Source organism: Aedes albopictus, chromosome 1 (assembly GCF_035046485.1).
Source record: "Aedes albopictus strain Foshan chromosome 1, AalbF5, whole genome shotgun sequence".
Lineage (NCBI taxonomy): Eukaryota > Metazoa > Arthropoda > Insecta > Diptera > Culicidae > Aedes > Aedes albopictus.
Genome location: NC_085136.1, coordinates 189,932,370 through 189,948,991, shown reverse-complemented (window position 1 = coordinate 189,948,991; position 16,622 = coordinate 189,932,370). Strand labels below are relative to the sequence as shown.

The window sequence follows — 16,622 nt, the reverse complement described above, 5'->3', positions numbered from 1 at the left end:
CAAGCAAACATTGATCACTGACATGATCAATGTTACCCCAAATCAACAAAATCAAAAATGAGATTAAAAAGTCTATTTAAACATGTTTTAAAATTTTACAATACTTTTTAGTATATCTTAACACATACTTAGAGGGCCAGTACTTATTTCAAAAATATAAAACATGTAACGTTTGCTTTGACAAGATAATTATTCTAGAAAGATCGAAAACTCTGATCAATGCACTATGGGCCAGAAATCAAAATTTCGCGACAAAATTCAAAAAAGTTATTTTTCTAAGATCAATCAATTTCCATATTTGTAAGATTGTTTGGGCTATGTTTGAATATATACCGACTGATTTTTTTTCGATTTGTAACAAAATTGTATCGTTTTTTGTATGGAGAAACTTCTTATAAGCGAAAATTCTCGATTATAACCAATATTACGAAAAATGTGATTTGTGGTGAAAAATGTGCCCAAAAAATATAACGCATACATTTCCTAAAAGTAAATTTAGTATATTTTGCATATTTGATGCACAAATTGCGATGCTTTTAAGCAGAGATGGCATTTCACCGTAGCGATTCACTGCGGCGTCAGTTTATCGACCACACTGGGGATAGGAACATTTTTCACCACACCAAGAAGCCAGTTTCTCTTGTTTTGGGTGGTAGGTAGACCAAGCGCTAGTGCGTGCTCTTGCTCGTCCGCCGTGGATCGAGTGTGGCTCACTCTTTCGCGCGCATCGCTCTCCGGCGCTCTCCCGTGTTTTCACCCAGCAGTCACCGAATTATCACCATGGTGTCGCCGGGGCGAGAACTCTCCGGCGTTTCACCGCAGCGCGCACTCTGGCGCAAAAACCTCACTGGAGCGCGCACCCGGGTGATTTTTTACACTTTCACCGAAGAGAATTTGAAATCGCTCTCGCCGCACTGTTGTGTGGCCTAGTGCTCAGGGAGCTAAGAGATTTATTTCTACCCACCAAGCTTGCGCGCATCCGAATCGCAGTGGTGGATCCACATATAAGAGAAGGGCTCCTGTTCAGATGCAGAGCGTGAGTGGTGTATTTTCTATTTCTCTTTCCCACACTGAGGATATGGACATCTCTGCTTTTAAGTTAAAAAAAAATTACAATATTTACCCAAATTTTACGTTTAATTTGCCAATGTGTTCAAAAAGTAGGAGTATTCGACCGTATTCGACATGCAACCGGTCTAGGATGCTAGTTTAGACTCTTCTTTTTCGAATGCTACCAGACTTTTTTGCGGGAATTTGCGGGAGAGCAAGTTAGAGTGATTTTGGTGTTTGCTTTAATTTTACAATATTTCACGCTGTGCTTCAATAATCATCCACTCTTGACATTAAGACGCAATGACTTTATGGCTTGCGAAACAATATACATAACAACAAACGACTTTCATTCTGGAAGGGTTTGTTTCAGATATAAATGTCAAATAAATAAATCAATACCACAGACTTACTCAATGTGCAATCCGTGTGATCAACTAGAATTTTAAATTAACTCAACGTACATACATATGTACAGATGAATACATTATTAGGGTGTGAAATAAGGAACGAATCCACAGCTCAAGTGAGATTTCAACATACGATCCTTATATGCTACACTAGTGTTTTACCGACTTAGCTACCGAGCCAATCAATGACACGGCATTCTAAATATTATAAGGAAAATCAAATCTTTCCCCTAATCGCAAATATATCCTTCCCAATTGTACATGTGTACGAAGAGCGAAAACAATTTGTTTATTCTTGAAATACTGGCTCCGAGTAATTTGGCCGAGTGCCATTTGCCTGGTTGCCGCTTGGCCGAACGCCATTTGGACGAACGTCATTTGACCGAACGCCGTTTGGCTGAAGAAGAAACGATCGTGGCACTGTTCTCCACGTCAGTATAACTCAAAATATTCGCCTATGATTAAAAGGAGGAAAAATCTCTGATAAAATATTGACAGTTTCAACGCCAATTAATCCCTGAATTGTAAAACTAGAAAGAATAATGAATGATTGGAGGAAGAAAGAAGGAAAAAATAATGATGAACATATTGGCAGCTAGAATGTGGATACACAGAAATAAAAATTATAAAAAAGAATGTGAAAAGGGGTCTCTGAATTATTTTGAACATAATTCGGCCTAGCGGCATTCGGCCAAATGCCGGACATCTGAAACACCTGAGCAGCGATTTTTTTCACCAAAAACTTATCCATTTATACATAAATTGAGCTTATTAAAAATCATAATTGACCACACCAATTGATGTACCAAAATTTTGCACTTTGAGTAAGTGTGTTGTATTGATTTAAAGGCCTACAATCACAGTCTTACCTGAAACGAATCCTTACAGAATAATAGTAGTTTGTTGCTATGTGTATTGTTTCACAAGCCATAAAGAGATTGCGTCGTATTGGCAAAAGTCTATCTTAGTGTGGATGGTTCTTGAAGCACAGCGTAAAACATTGTAAAATTAACGCATGCACTAAAATTATTCTATCTTGGTTTCCCACAAATTCCCACAAAAAGTCTGGCAGCTTCCGAAAAAGAAGAGTCTCAACTAGCTTTCTAGATCGGTTGCATGTCGAATACTACTACTTTTTGAACACATTGGCAAATAAACCGTAATAATTGAGTAAATATTGTAATATTTTAATTTAAACTTAAAGACATCGCAATTTGTGCATTAAAAATGCAAAATATCGCGTTTAGTATCAAACGGGCGTATCTACAATGATCGATTTCTCTTAACGATTTTCTCTTTGGATTATTCCGTGAAATACGACCAATATTTGAATGATCCCTCGGTACATTTCCGTGAAGGACAGCTAGAAGTATTATCTAAGTAAAACAATGAATAGAACCGAAAACTATTTGCAGGCCAAGTTATTAACCAAAGAGATAATCGATGAAGAGAAATCGATCATTGTAGATACGCCCGTATAATACCAAGCACGAGAAATGCACTAAATTTGCTGTTAGGAAATGTATTTAGGTGTTATAAGTTGTTATAAATAAATCGGTGAAAATTGGGTTGAATTTGAATCCATATACATTTTGTATGGGACGAAAAATTGGTGCAACATGAGTATGTGCATGAGCATTGGTGACCGTGACCGTACACTTCGTAGTTGCTAATCCGTGATTGACTTGAGCTAGCGAAATTGCACAGAGAACCAATAGACTTGGGGCTTGGGATTTGCCACCATCCTCAATGTACACGTTTCGAAAGCTCAAATTTTATTGGGTCAATAACGGCGCTGAGGAAGCTCTCAGTTAAAAACTGTGGAAGTGCTCATAGAACACTAAGCTGAGAAGCAGGCTTTGTCCCAGTGAGGACGTTACGCCAAGAAGAGGAGAGGAGAGAGGGAACGGCGCTGACCACGTCCTTACGAACCTTGCGGATATGATCTCACGAGGAATGTCCGCAAATGATTTGGTCAGCAGTGATCTTTAGAAGCGTGGCCCCAAATTTTTGCGTGATGAAAAGTCGAAGTAGCCTATTCAACCTGCTCTGGAGAGCAAGTTTACCATCGAAGAGCTGGAGGCGAAGAAGCCTTCAATTTTGACCACCCAATTAATTTCGCCGAACCCGTTGTTCGAGAGATTCTTGTCTTTTCAAACCCTTGTTTCCGCTGTTGGATACTGCTTTCGTTTCTGCAACAATGCCCGTAACCGAAAGCCGAAAGTTTCCAGCACAGTCCTCTCCGTCGTCGAATTGCAAAATGCCAAATTAGCCCTCGTAAAGCTTGTGCAAAGTGAGACTTGCAACGGTTGAAGAAAGAACAGATGGTGTCTAGCAAATCCACACTCCGTCTGCTAAGCCCGTTGATCGACGCAGACGGCGTGATCCGCGTTGGTGGCCGGTTACGGCTGTCCGACGTACCCTACAGTGTGAAACACCAAATCGTCATTCCTGGTTTCCACCCCTTCACGCAACTGTCGTTGAAGCATCACCACCGCAAACTCGTTCATGGAGGCATTTCGATGACCTTGTCGGTCGTTCGCGACGAATTCTGGCCACTAAATGGCCGAAAGGCAGTTCGTAGTGCCATACGAAAGTGCTACAGATGCAGCAGAGCTAACCCTCAACCCATCCAGCAACCCATCCAGTTACCGATCGCCCGAGTGACCGCCAACGAAGCTTTCGCTTGCACTGGTGTAGATTATTGCGGTCCTATCTTCCTCAAGCCAACTCATCGTAAAGCCGCTTCCCGCAAATCCTACATTTGCATATTCGTTTGTTTGAGCACCAAGGCGGTTCATTTGGAGCTCGTGAGCGACCTGAGCACGTCAGCATTCCTGATGGCCCTTGACCGTTTCGTGTGAAGGAGGAATAAGCCGCAGCACCTGTACTCGGATAACGGCACAAACTTCATTGGGGCGAAGAACGAATTGCACGCTGTCTACGCTATGCTTCAACCAGATCCCGAGAACGATAAGATCTCCAAGCAACTCGCAGAAGACAGCATTCAGTGGCACCTGATACCTCCTCGCGCTCCCAATTTCGGTGGTCTGTGGAAGGCTGCTGTAAAGTTCGTTAAAATGCACCTTGTGCGTCAACTCGGTTCTTCTCTATTGTCATTTGGGGAACTTTCCACGGTACTCATCTAAATTGAGGGGTGCATGAACTCGCGTCCACTGTACCTCTTTCAAGTGACCCAAATGATCATGGTGCTCTCACCCCAGCGCATTTCTTGGTGAAGATTCGTCCTCTCCCCGAAACGGACAGCCGAAGTGTCCCGTTCAACCGCCTCAGCCAATACCAAACGCTCCAGAAGTATTCCCAGCTCCTTTGGCACCGGTGGCGGAATGAATACCTCAAGGAGTTAAACCTGCAGTACCGGACTAACCCGAAACGGTGTCAGCTCTACTTTCTTTATTTATTTCGCCTTCGACTTAGTCGCACAGACTAACACTTAAAAATTAAAAATTAAAACAAAAACAAATACATGTATGCTATTTTACCAATTTTCACGAATCAAAATAACGAGAAAAAATGAGGCTGTTGAAAAAATTATTCTGGTAGCTGAGTTGTTCGGTTTGGTCTCCACACTGAATAGTAGCGGTCACGAAACTCTCGAATTCGTACACCGGTTGGCCAGTTCGACGCAGCAAAGGCAGCTTTCCGATATTGTGCACCAACGACGACTTTGAATGACACTTAATCCAACGTTGAAATATCTTTCCAGGGTGACACTAAACATTTCACGTTCAAAACCTGTTCGGCTCCTAGTGCTTCACACACCATAGACCCTATTTCATCTTCCGTGACGTCATTCGCAATATTTGAGATATACAACTGCAGGCTTCTATTTTGCATGACAACAGAAGGTTGTTCGTTGGCAAGATGTTCTACGTTATTTTTCGTTGAACTTAACGGTGCACACTAAAAAAATCTCAATTTTAATAGTGACACAATTGATCGAACTGCCTGACAAAGCTTTGACATAAACATAAATGTGCCACATGTTTACACTTTTTGTGACGTACGTATTAAGTTTATATTGTTTGAGTTCTTCCAGTCATAATTTTAAATCACAGTACTGATAATTTAGTTCTTTATGCTGTAAATTTACGCGATATGTTACAGAAACATAATGATAACTGATGTTGAACTGTCAAACAGCGCCTTACAAAATCAGATGAAGACTGCAGACTGCATTGGAAACTTGTTCATAACGAAGGTGAAACAGCATGAAAACCGTTCATAAATTTAACACCGAGTTGAGCCACATACTTGGAAATGACAATCCGTTGCCATCAGCCGATGCAGTGGTAAACGAAAACAGCCACGCTCAGTCAATCAGAAGGAGGCTTTGTCTGCTTGGCTGCAATGACGGCTGTCTCAGTACATAGGGGAACAGAGCCCAAAATGCCAAGATGGGGTAAAATGGCCCAACTCATAAAATCATTCCTCGATGTGATTTGACCATAACTATCGGTGAATGGTGTCAAGATATGTTTACATAAAACATTCTTCTAGAAGCTAGGCCGCCATACCAATGGAAAATCTTTCGATTTCCCAATGAAAACTATCAACTTCCGGTTTTTCGTACTTGCAATTAAGGTTTTCTGGTGATTTTATTACCAGCCAAGTGTTTCCAAGCAGATTGAGACACACATGGAGGCGCATGGTTGTTGATGTCTACGATTTTCATGTTAGGGGTCATTCAAATATGACGACCATCGTTCAGCGGGGAGAGGAGTGACACTCCATGTATTGAGCATACGAAAATAGCGGACCAGAGGAGCAAAGGGAGTCAGACATGTCCGAAAAATGATGGACGTAATTTTTGAACGATTTCATGAAGTGGCATCTTACCCCATGGCAGATGGCCTTTTTGCACCACTTCCGTTTTACGAACCAGTTTTTGAAATCGCTATAAATCGATGAAAATGCGTTAGTTTAGTGAATATTTTTGCTGAAGTATCGAGCAAATATTGTCTAGTTGCTGTTGCCACCTTGAAAGCCTAACAAGTGAGGCTAATTATCATTGAAAACGATGAAAGTTTGAAAAATGGCATTTTACCCCACTTGACCCTACATACCTACACGCCAGCAGTGACGACAGCCAAACTGGCAAGTTCGTTTATGGTAGAACTTGTTCATCTTCGACTGCCAACTCTTCAACGTGGTGAGTCAGCCGAGAGAGCAAGTTAGAAAACTGACACTCTGAGGATCGAAGTTCGATTCCCGAATGGAACTTTTTGTATTTTTTTTGTTTCAATATTCGGTGCTATAAATAGCACAGTTCTCAATCATGTATACAAGCAGCCGACGCGCTGAGCTGTTGCGGTAAAATTACATGAGTCAAACATTTTCCGTTTCCTGTAAAAATAAGATCGCACACAATTTTGCGTGAAATGTGTTGCTTTTATATGTCGCACTTATATGACACAAAATTACAAGATTTTTTCGAAGTGTGTGGAGGTGAGGACGTTGAAAGATTAATAGAGTTAGATGACAATTCTCCACATATTTCAATTGATTGTAAATGCGAAGTCAGTTGCGTTAGAATTTTGTCAATTCGTTCCACCTCAGCCATCACTTCATCCTTTGTTGCCAATTTTTCCGTGTTTATATCAGATGCAGATTTTACCAAAACGCTCGTATTCGATAGCATGTCGGCACGGGTCGCACATCCAAAATATGTTGCTATGTAAGCAAGCACATCCTTCGTCGTACGTCAAGCCCACACATCTAGCGTGAAAAGTGTGTTTATCCTTGCAGATACCGTAGCACATCACAACAATATCCTCGGGTCGAATCTCCACTTTGCATGTATAGCAATGATCCATTGTTGAGAGGTTTGGGAAACCCTGTCTACGCGATTGTCAGTTCTTTACTCCAGAGATAGATGGCACACGAACGACTTTATAACAAACTTGACAAAACAATCGAGGATGGTGGCGACGACTGACGACCACACGTCGATGTGTATCGTTGAATGGTGATAAGATAGAAACACAAAATAGAGTGCAACTGTTGTTTCGGTTGTTTCGCAGTCGATCTTTCTACTTCTTCAGATAAAATACCACACAACATTGGCGTAACGATGAGAAAAAATGCGATATAACAGGCACGACACGGTGAAATTTAAAACAAAAACTACAGCTTTTCCAACAGCGTAACAAACAGTGCGCACACACAAACAACCTTGCTCGCTGGTTCGCAGCGGCCTTGAATATGGAGTTCAAATCTGGGCCCCGTATCGCGGTGTTCACGAACTACGAATCGAAAATGTTCAGAAAAGGTTCGTCCGATTTGCATTACGCCGACTGCCCTGGATTGATGCCCGAAACCTACCACCGTATGAACACAGGTGCGCTCTAATTGGACTGCAGACTCTAACGGAACGGCAAACTTTCCTGCGGAGAATGTTTATTTTTGACATGCTGACCAACCGCATCGACTGTGGCTGCTTGCTCCAAAGAATCAGTTTCCGTGCACCCAACCGACAACTCCGCATTGCTAGCCTTTTGTGGATTCCCGGACATAGAACTGATTATGGACGTAATAATCCTCTGGACAGGTCTTGTGAATTATTTAATGCTGTTTATGACGAATTTGATTTTAATGTTAGTAGAATAGAGTTTAAAAATAGGATTAAGTATCGGTCTGTGTAGTTTTTCTAACTAAAGACGCCAATAAATAAAGTAAGACACAATGATTTCTGCGCAACAAAAACCTGCGCTGCCGTCACACTTCTGTGACAAGTGTGTTACTTACGTTCGATTCCAGCTTCAGTCGGTGAAAACATTTCGTCAATCGAAAAATCTCCACTGGACCACTGGGTGTTTAGCGTTTTGTTCGTTGTTTCATGTTTGTGACCGTTTAGTCTATGTAACCTCTGGTTGAAGACGGTGTAGTTTATTTGACGCCTTTGAGACCCACAAAATCTCTGAAGCCCCTCGGAATCTATTAAAACGCCCTTGGGATCCCCGAAACTCCCAGAAACACCACTGAATCCTCCTGAGATCTCCTGAAACGCACATGAGACCCTCTGGAACTCCCTGAAACACCTTGAATCCCCTGAAACACCTTGATATCCCCTTAAATTTTGATGAATTCTCTAGAGACCCGTTAAAACGCTCCTGAAATACCCCAAAACCCCCTTCGTATCCTTTTGAGACACTCTGAAACACCCCTGAGACCCCCTTAAACCCACCTTGAAGCCACCTGAATCTTCTTATTGCCTTTGTAAATATCCTAGATAAATATCCTTGAAAAGTTGGTGAATGATTTTAAGCAAAGATTTCTAAGTACTCATTTTACTATTCTTCTTTTTTTAATCTTGTATCATAAAACGCCTAACGATAGGCAATTTCTGATGGAATTTCGACCGCCTTGAGGATGAACCAGCACAATTGTACTGGTCCGGGGTCCCACTTTCACCACTCAGAAATCTTTCGCTTTTCAACAAAGTACCACGTTTTCTTCACCTTTTTGCAAAACTACTCTTTTTCTATCGATTTTTATGTCTGCATACCTGGATTAAACAAATATTTATAAAAATACGACAGATACAACTTTTTCAACTCCTAGGGTGATTGTTTACTTTTTGTTTAACTTATTGTGGCGTTTTTTTATAAACAATTCCAATCAAAGCTGAGGCTCAGAAATACAAGTATAAGAAATCACTCGATCATACAATTTTAAGAAAAAGCAAATAGTTGAAAAAAAGTATGCAAAATTAATGCAGAAAAACAGCACGATTGTGCTGGTTCACCTCGAAAGGGATAGAACTTTTTTTATTAGACATCGAATCACTTTGCAGTCTTCGACAAAGCTGTTTGGTATACAATCACCTACGAGAAAACCTCAGATTGACAAGTCTCCCCAGGGATCAAGTATTCTATGTCTCTCCTAATTAGGAAAAAAAAATAAAGCCCACATAGATACTGTCGTTTTGATCAAAAACATTAATACAAACATTTGAGTTTCATTACATTGCTTTATTTTTGCTCATTTTTGCTCGCTCTTGTGTCCACAGCACAGAAGTTTCCAGTCAAGTTGCCCTCAGCCCGGAGCACAGCTTCTACACAAAAAGATGATATTCAATATCCCGGCTATAATCTACAACTTTTCCACCAGCCTATTAAAAATTAACATTAAATGCTTTAATTTGTTCGGCAGCCGTGGTGCACTGATTGAGGGTTTAAAACCCCGTTCGGCGTTTGGCGGTTCGGTGAAACCACTTTCTCGCCGATGGTTTACAAAGATATGTAGAACAGTGCTCATTAGATAAAAGTTATAAAATCTTCCGAGTATTTTCTTGCCACTTCCCAGCGCGAACCGTTTCCTAAATCGGGGTTGATTTCCTCATACCTCTCTTCCACCCATAGCCGGCGGTTTCTTGTTTAGCCTTGGTTGGCATCCGTTCATCTCCGAGAAGGCGATTGCCATCAAGTGTTGAACAGCGGAAACACAGGCAAGGACCAACGAACATCAAAAGCTTCCCCATTTCGCCGGATGAATTCAGTTTTTGGGCCGTCGTTATTAGATGTTAAAGAACCAAACTTTTTTTAATGGGGGAAATCTTGTACAACATTTTCCGCTGTGTTTCGGGCTGAATGTGATGTAATTATGGCTTTGCCTTTAATTATTATCTTGTAGCGCCAATTGGATGATTACGCCGGCAGCTTTGGCTTTTTGTTTCCAGGTAAAAAGGTCTCTAAATTGGGGATCGAGGGACAGTTGTTGTTTCCTACGCAAGAGAAAGGCTTGAATTTGATAATATTACGATACATTTTAAAGTATGGTCTTTCAATGTTACAAATATAGAATTCTTTTAACTATTCAGTGAATGAACTTACAATTTAAACGGTATTTTCCCAAAATGAGCAAATGTATACGAAATGTGCAGTATTTTCAATGATAATCCTGTATATTGAAGGTTGAATAATTTTACCACAAGAGTGTTTAGTTCTGGTAGTCTCAAAAAATATAGTAGAGTCATTCATATGTAAAAATATTACTAAAATTTCAAATTTTGGTAAAAATGTTTTAAAAGTGTATGCTCTACACACATTCTGGAATTTTCTGTGGGTTAAATTGTATGTTTTCGGGGCACTAACGCTTTTAAAATTAGGGATCACCCAAAAGTCCAAACTAATCAGATCTTTTAATGGCAGTTCAATATCTTAGATCTTCGTTCTTGTTTTAAACGATGCTGGGTCATTAGGCCGAAGGTCATTAGGCCGAAGGCCATTAGGCCGAAGGTCATTAGGCCGAATGGTCATTAGGCCGAATGGTCACTAGGCCGAATGGTCATTAGGCCGAATGGTCATCAGGACGAATTGAAAATCAGCCGTTATGAGCCTGTAAAGAGATCTGTTGTTTTTACTTTTTCCAAAAAATTTTTGCCGAAAACTACTTTAACAATGAAACTAGAAAGAATAGCCTATGTTTTAAAGAAGGAAACATTTATGAATTGAATATCAGCAGTTTCTGCGCCAAACACTATTTTAGCAATGATACTAGAAAGAACAGCCTATGTTTAAAAGAAGGAAAAATTCATGGGTAAAATATCAGTAGATTCAGCATCAATAAAGTATCTTCGTGCCTGTCACACGATATACACATGCAAAATGGTCATTTGCCGAGGAAGCTCTCAGTTAATAACTGTGGAAGTGTTCATAGAACACTAAGCTGAGAAGCAGGCTTTGTCTCAGTGGGGACGTAACGGCAAGAAGAAGACCCAATGATCATTCGGCCTGATGACCATTCGGCCTAATGACCATTCGGCCTAATGACCTTCGGCCTAATGACCTTCGGCCTAATGACCTTCGGCCTAATGACCTTCGGCCTAATGGCCTTCGGCCGAATGGCCTGACACCGTTTTAAACGTATAAAACTTGATGAAACACATGACAAATCTATCAAAGATACTCCATTTTTTAATGTCTTTTTTAATTTTTGAATTTTAGAGGGTTTCATTTGCATATATTTGTAGCCACCACTTAAAAGTATGTAAGAGCCGATTTCTTCACCTCGGCTTAACCGGTAAGCCAGGCTTACCCATACAGTTAAACCTGGCTTAACGCTTAAGCCAGGGTGAAGAAATCGCCCCTAAGTCATGTGAATATCTTGACATAAATAACCTGTTATGAATATTGCCAATCAAAATCGCTTACCTGTTACAGTGAGGTTTATTCGATGGTTTCGTGTTGGGGAATTTTGAAAATCAACTCGACATCGGTATACCTGAAAATAGGAAAACGTTTCTAGTACACTTTATTCAAGCATCTTATCGCATCTTAAGCATCTAATAACTCCCGATCAGTTATTGCCAATTTTGCAATAAAAAATAACATGCATAATTGCATGTTTCATCAAAATCATTCAATGAGGTTAGGCGCCGTCCACATATTACGTAACGCTCTAAGGGGAGGGGGGGGAGTATGGCCAAGCGTTACGGTTCATACAAAATTTTTAGGATTTTCATACAAAAAAGCGTTACGGAGGGGGGAGGGGGGTCAAAAATCGTCGATTTTAGCGTTACGTAATAAATGGATGCTGCCTTAGGGGCTGTTCATTTATTACGTAAGGCAATTTTTACGATTTTTCGACACCCCCACCCCCCCTTGTAAGATTTTTTGTATGAAAGTCCAAATATTTTTGTATGGCGCGTAAGATTTCTCAAACTCCCCCTCCCTTCATAAACCCTTACGTAATTAATGGACGGCCCCTTAGTTGTCCGATAGCAAAATCGAAATGCATTTTATTGCACAGACATGTGACATCACAACACTTACCCCTTCATCGTCTAGTTGAATGTTTTCCACGGTGAGTGCTGCTGGCTTGGACACTGTCACAAAATACGCGCGCGGTCCAAACGCGGCACCATCTGACCAGTACAGTGCTTTCGCATATTGTCTCCCCCGAACATCGTAGCTGTGGAGATAAAAGATAGAGAACAGAGGGAAAGACCGTTAGGCTACAGTTAATTATTTTTTTCTCTATATAATTTTTCATTTTAGGCTGAGCCTGGTGGTTATTGAGGCCTAGGATCGGTTGTCTCTACAGCTGCAGACCGTTGTGCTGCAACCATTTTCATCACCGACTGCGTGATATTTGCGCTCGCGCAAATCATAAAAGTTTTAATTATCCTTGCAGCGTGTTTCATAATTAGCTCTACGGTTTTATCCTTTCATGCTAGGTACACTTTTTGCGCAATAGCTGGACCACCGTTGTGGCTATGTATGTGAACCTAACGAAGAAGTTCTCAGTTAGATGCACCCGGTTCATTCAGGCGGTATATCTTCTCATCAAAATTGAAATTTATGTCATGGAATTTGTCATTTAAGCCACAGAGGACGTAAACCAATAACGATTCTACTGTTGCTAATAACTCTTCTCTATACTTGCTTGGTGGGCTACAACTCGTAGTAGGAAGCCTTCGCCGAATGAAGCAATCGCCTCCACTGGTCTTAGTCCTGGGCCAATCGCATCCGGTCGCCCTGAACATTTAGAGCCCTTAGGTCCTCCTCAACTACAAACAGCCAATGTGAGCGAATCTTTCCATGAAGCTGACATCCCCTTCATGGTTCTCTGCTGAATTTGGTTTAAGCTTGTCGTTCCTCAGGCATACGAGCAACGTGCCCAGCCCACCGCAGTCTGCTGTGTTTTATTCGATTGATTATATCCATCTCGTCATATACTGGGTACAATTCGTAGCTCCATGGCCGCCAGATACCATCCTCGTCCTCTGCCACCACTAGTTCTATGGGCATCATGACCGCCAGCACACATACCGCGTCCTTTGAGACCGTGCGGTATGCGCTGACCACCCTAGATCACATCAGCTTATGTATACTCTGGAGCCACTTCTTGTTTCTGTTGACCAATAGCTTATTCGGCCATGCAGCGGCGCCATACCACCATACCTAACGCTTACTTGTGACTACCGGGCCGCTTGCTTTGGCCGGTTTGGCCATAGGGGACGGTAGCCTATGGTCTTGTATCGTGGCGTGAGAACCATGTTTCTACGATCTTCTGCAGCATCTCAGGGGAAGTGACGCACCCTTCGTTTTGGCCATGATTATTCTGTTCACTGTAGGCATCACCCCAAGGGGTAGAGTTGCCTGCCTGGCAGAAATTTTAGAAACACGCCCGCTTACGCAGCTTAATCACTTTGTTCAGTGCCAGTTTAGCTGCCCTGTAGTCCTCATCGGTGCGAGCTCTTTATGTGCCTCTTCTAGCTCTAAGGCAGGTTTCGCGGAGATCTGCGATTTCTGGACAGTACCAGTTTACCGGTTTGCGTCCGTTTTTGGGTAGGGATCGCTTTGGAATTGTGGTGTCACATGCACGGCTAAGGTATCCAACATGATCATCGCTGGATTAATCGTCGGCGTTACCCTTAATTAGGCGCTGTCCATAAACTACGTAGACTCAATTTTGGTCATCACGGAACCCCCCTCCCCCCTCGTAGACTTTTGTCAAAATTTTCGAAAATTTTCGAAATTTGTAAGGAACGTAGACTTTAACTAGAAGCCCTCTCTCCCCCTTCGAGTCTACTTTTTTTTGGACAGGTCCCAAGCAATTGTTCCACAGATGCCGGCATATCGAATCGGGAGGTCAGCCATCCCCGATGACAGTCGGTGACCATCGGCTGTTCCTTGCGTGTTTCGCAACCGAATTGGCAGCCAAGTTACTCTCGCTGACCGTCCCTTGCTTCCTCTTGGGCTTTTCGCCCGCCTCTGCCGGACGCTTCTTGGGCCACGTCTCCTCGGCAGGTTTTGACCATACAGTTCGAGTCGTAGGGCGGTTTGACCTCTTCGCTACAGTGGGCTGCATGGTTTCGTTGCGTTGCCAGCAAAGAGGAAGCTGTCCGTTTGGGTGGTCCACTTCTCCCTGCTAGCATCAGCCGCACACCGCTCTTCGACCAGGAGATCATACTCCTTCTTTGCCAGAGCTAGCGATTGGTAGAGCTTCAGTAGGTCCTGTTTTATGTCCTTGTTGATGGTAGTCCGCCCACTCGTGTAGCCGATCAGCTCGTCCAGCTGTTCGACAACTACCAACATCTTTGGCAGTCCGCTCCTGTTGCAGTTCAGCGCCCGCATGAGACACGTGCCCGTCATCTGCGTTTCCTCGGCCGGTGCTACGCCTCCGCCTGTCGTTGAATGACGCCTGCTCGCTGGTGTGTACACCAGCTTCTCGCAGTGGCGATCTTGGCAATCCTTCTCGCGCGAACGGGTTCAATGCAGTTCCCTCTGCCACTCCACTATCGACCACATTGTTGTTCATGGATTTCGTAGTCGTTTCTGTTGGGTCCCCCTTAGAGCCATTAACTCTTACTGCAAATGAAGTAGTCGCCAATGATCCTGGTAACTACTTACCTTATGCGGACTGGGCCCAGAGCCGGATCTGCGTTAATCAGGAACCTACTTCCACCCCAGATGCCTAAGATGGGTGCAGGTCAGGAACGTACTCTAAGGCCATGCCAAGGTTTTATGGGATGGAAGGCAGCGCGGACATTAGCTCAGCAACCACCGTTTCAAGTCAGTGTCAACCGACTTTACTAAGAGGATAGAATGCCATAGCTACCAGCTCACTTGTGCGTAGTTACCTAAGCGTTTACCGTCTCAATTTCCAATTATAAAGCAAGACCGTACACCGTAATCAGAAACTTACTGGTGTCTTTCATATTATGCCCGAGGCAATCCTAGCTGGGCTGTGACAATTTGAAATCGGTGCCGAATTTCTGAAGAGACCCAGCAGAGTCTACTGCATGACCCCTCCATGCCTAGGCTTATTCCGCCTGAGCAATACATACGCCCCGGTGCTCGTTCACCTCCCGGTGCCAAAGGTAAGTCCACACTGGTGTATGGATATGGTTCGCTTAGAATAGAATCCTAGGGTCTCACCTGAAACAAATCCTAGGCTCCCACCTAACAAATCTGTCCACGCAAACTTGCAGCATGCTGGGCAAAACGGTGACTGTTCATTGTTGATTGAACTATTACGTGACAAATAAATAGCCTGCTGACTCATTTGCATGCACGAGTGCTCGGCAAACAGTTATTAAGTTAAAATGGCTTCAGAAGCCTGAATGGATGGATACTGTTCTCAATCCTGTAGATAACTATTTACTTAATCATAATCTGGTTGAGTTTATTTAACATTCTGTTTTATTATAACGATACCGAATGCTCCGTCAATTAAGATGCCTGCAAACTCCTTTCCTATCAGACCCGATAGATGCAAGAGATGTTTGGCCAGTAAGGTACAACCTTGCTCGATGCAAACACCTTTCCGGTAATTATTGTCGCACGGACGCCCTGATACCAACCCTCACCGGACTACCACCTTTCCACAAGCTGTGGTCTTTAATTAACTGACCTCGTTCGAGATACACACACAGAAGGCAAACGTGCGTAGATAGAACCAGCGATCGTCAACCATTTCGGAGTAAATTTACCACAGATTTAAACAAAAACGACTGGATTCTCGCTCAAGTCACGCCAACGCAGCAGAAAATTATGAACACAAAGAACACGGTCAGGAAATGACCATCCTCAAACATACCTTTCTCTCGCAGTGTGCCCAGGTGGTGCCCTGCTGTTTTTTTTTCATATTCAACCAACTCCGAAAAGATACATCCGTTCTTTTTTCACGCTTCACATGATTTCCCATTAAAATAAATTTTCCAACACCTTTTCTCGCTCACCATTTCTCATTCGGTGTGGGATCCTTGGAGCATGCTGTCCCAGGTTCACACGGTCAGCCTGCAGCCGACCGAGACAGTCGACGGGAACGTTGTCATAGAGGTGGGTGGGCGGTGTTCACACATTTCTGCCACCAGCTGAACCAAGTTGAACGTTAGTTGGAATGTCCTGTGCCTCGTGTAGGTTGCTGCCTCCCAGGAGAGAGCAAACCGTCCGCGTATCATCATGTCAGAGGTGGCATAAATTTAAAGGGCTATCAGACACTACATATACAAGAAAAGGCCATATTCCCGGGAGAAAGAAAAGGTTATGCTGTTCTGAGGAAGGATTGTCGCCTGGCAGTCTTACAGAGAACACATTTGTGTTATCAAGGGCGGAACTGATGTGTAACTTCTGTAGCCTAGTAGAGGCAATTAATAATGAATGTTTTGATTGAAATAAATTTTGTGCATGC

The 16,622-nt window shown here is 42.6% G+C and overlaps 1 protein-coding gene across 6 annotated transcripts in view; it reads right to left on the bottom strand.

The window, feature by feature from the left end:
* LOC115257156 (uncharacterized) overlaps positions 1–16,622 on the bottom strand; it is a 771,557-nt gene that overhangs the window by 221,382 nt on the left and 533,553 nt on the right. For all 6 annotated transcript variants that reach the window (XR_009996344.1, XM_062846034.1, XM_062846035.1 and 3 more), the window contains 2 exons: positions 12,257–12,395; positions 11,636–11,705 (listed from right to left, as the gene is read on the bottom strand). Coding sequence is in view for 5 of the 6 variants with exons in the window: in XM_062846034.1 (XP_062702018.1) it covers positions 11,636–11,705; positions 12,257–12,395 (209 nt within the window). In the remaining variant the exon portion in view is untranslated. The remainder of the gene's footprint in view (positions 1–11,635; positions 11,706–12,256; positions 12,396–16,622) is intronic.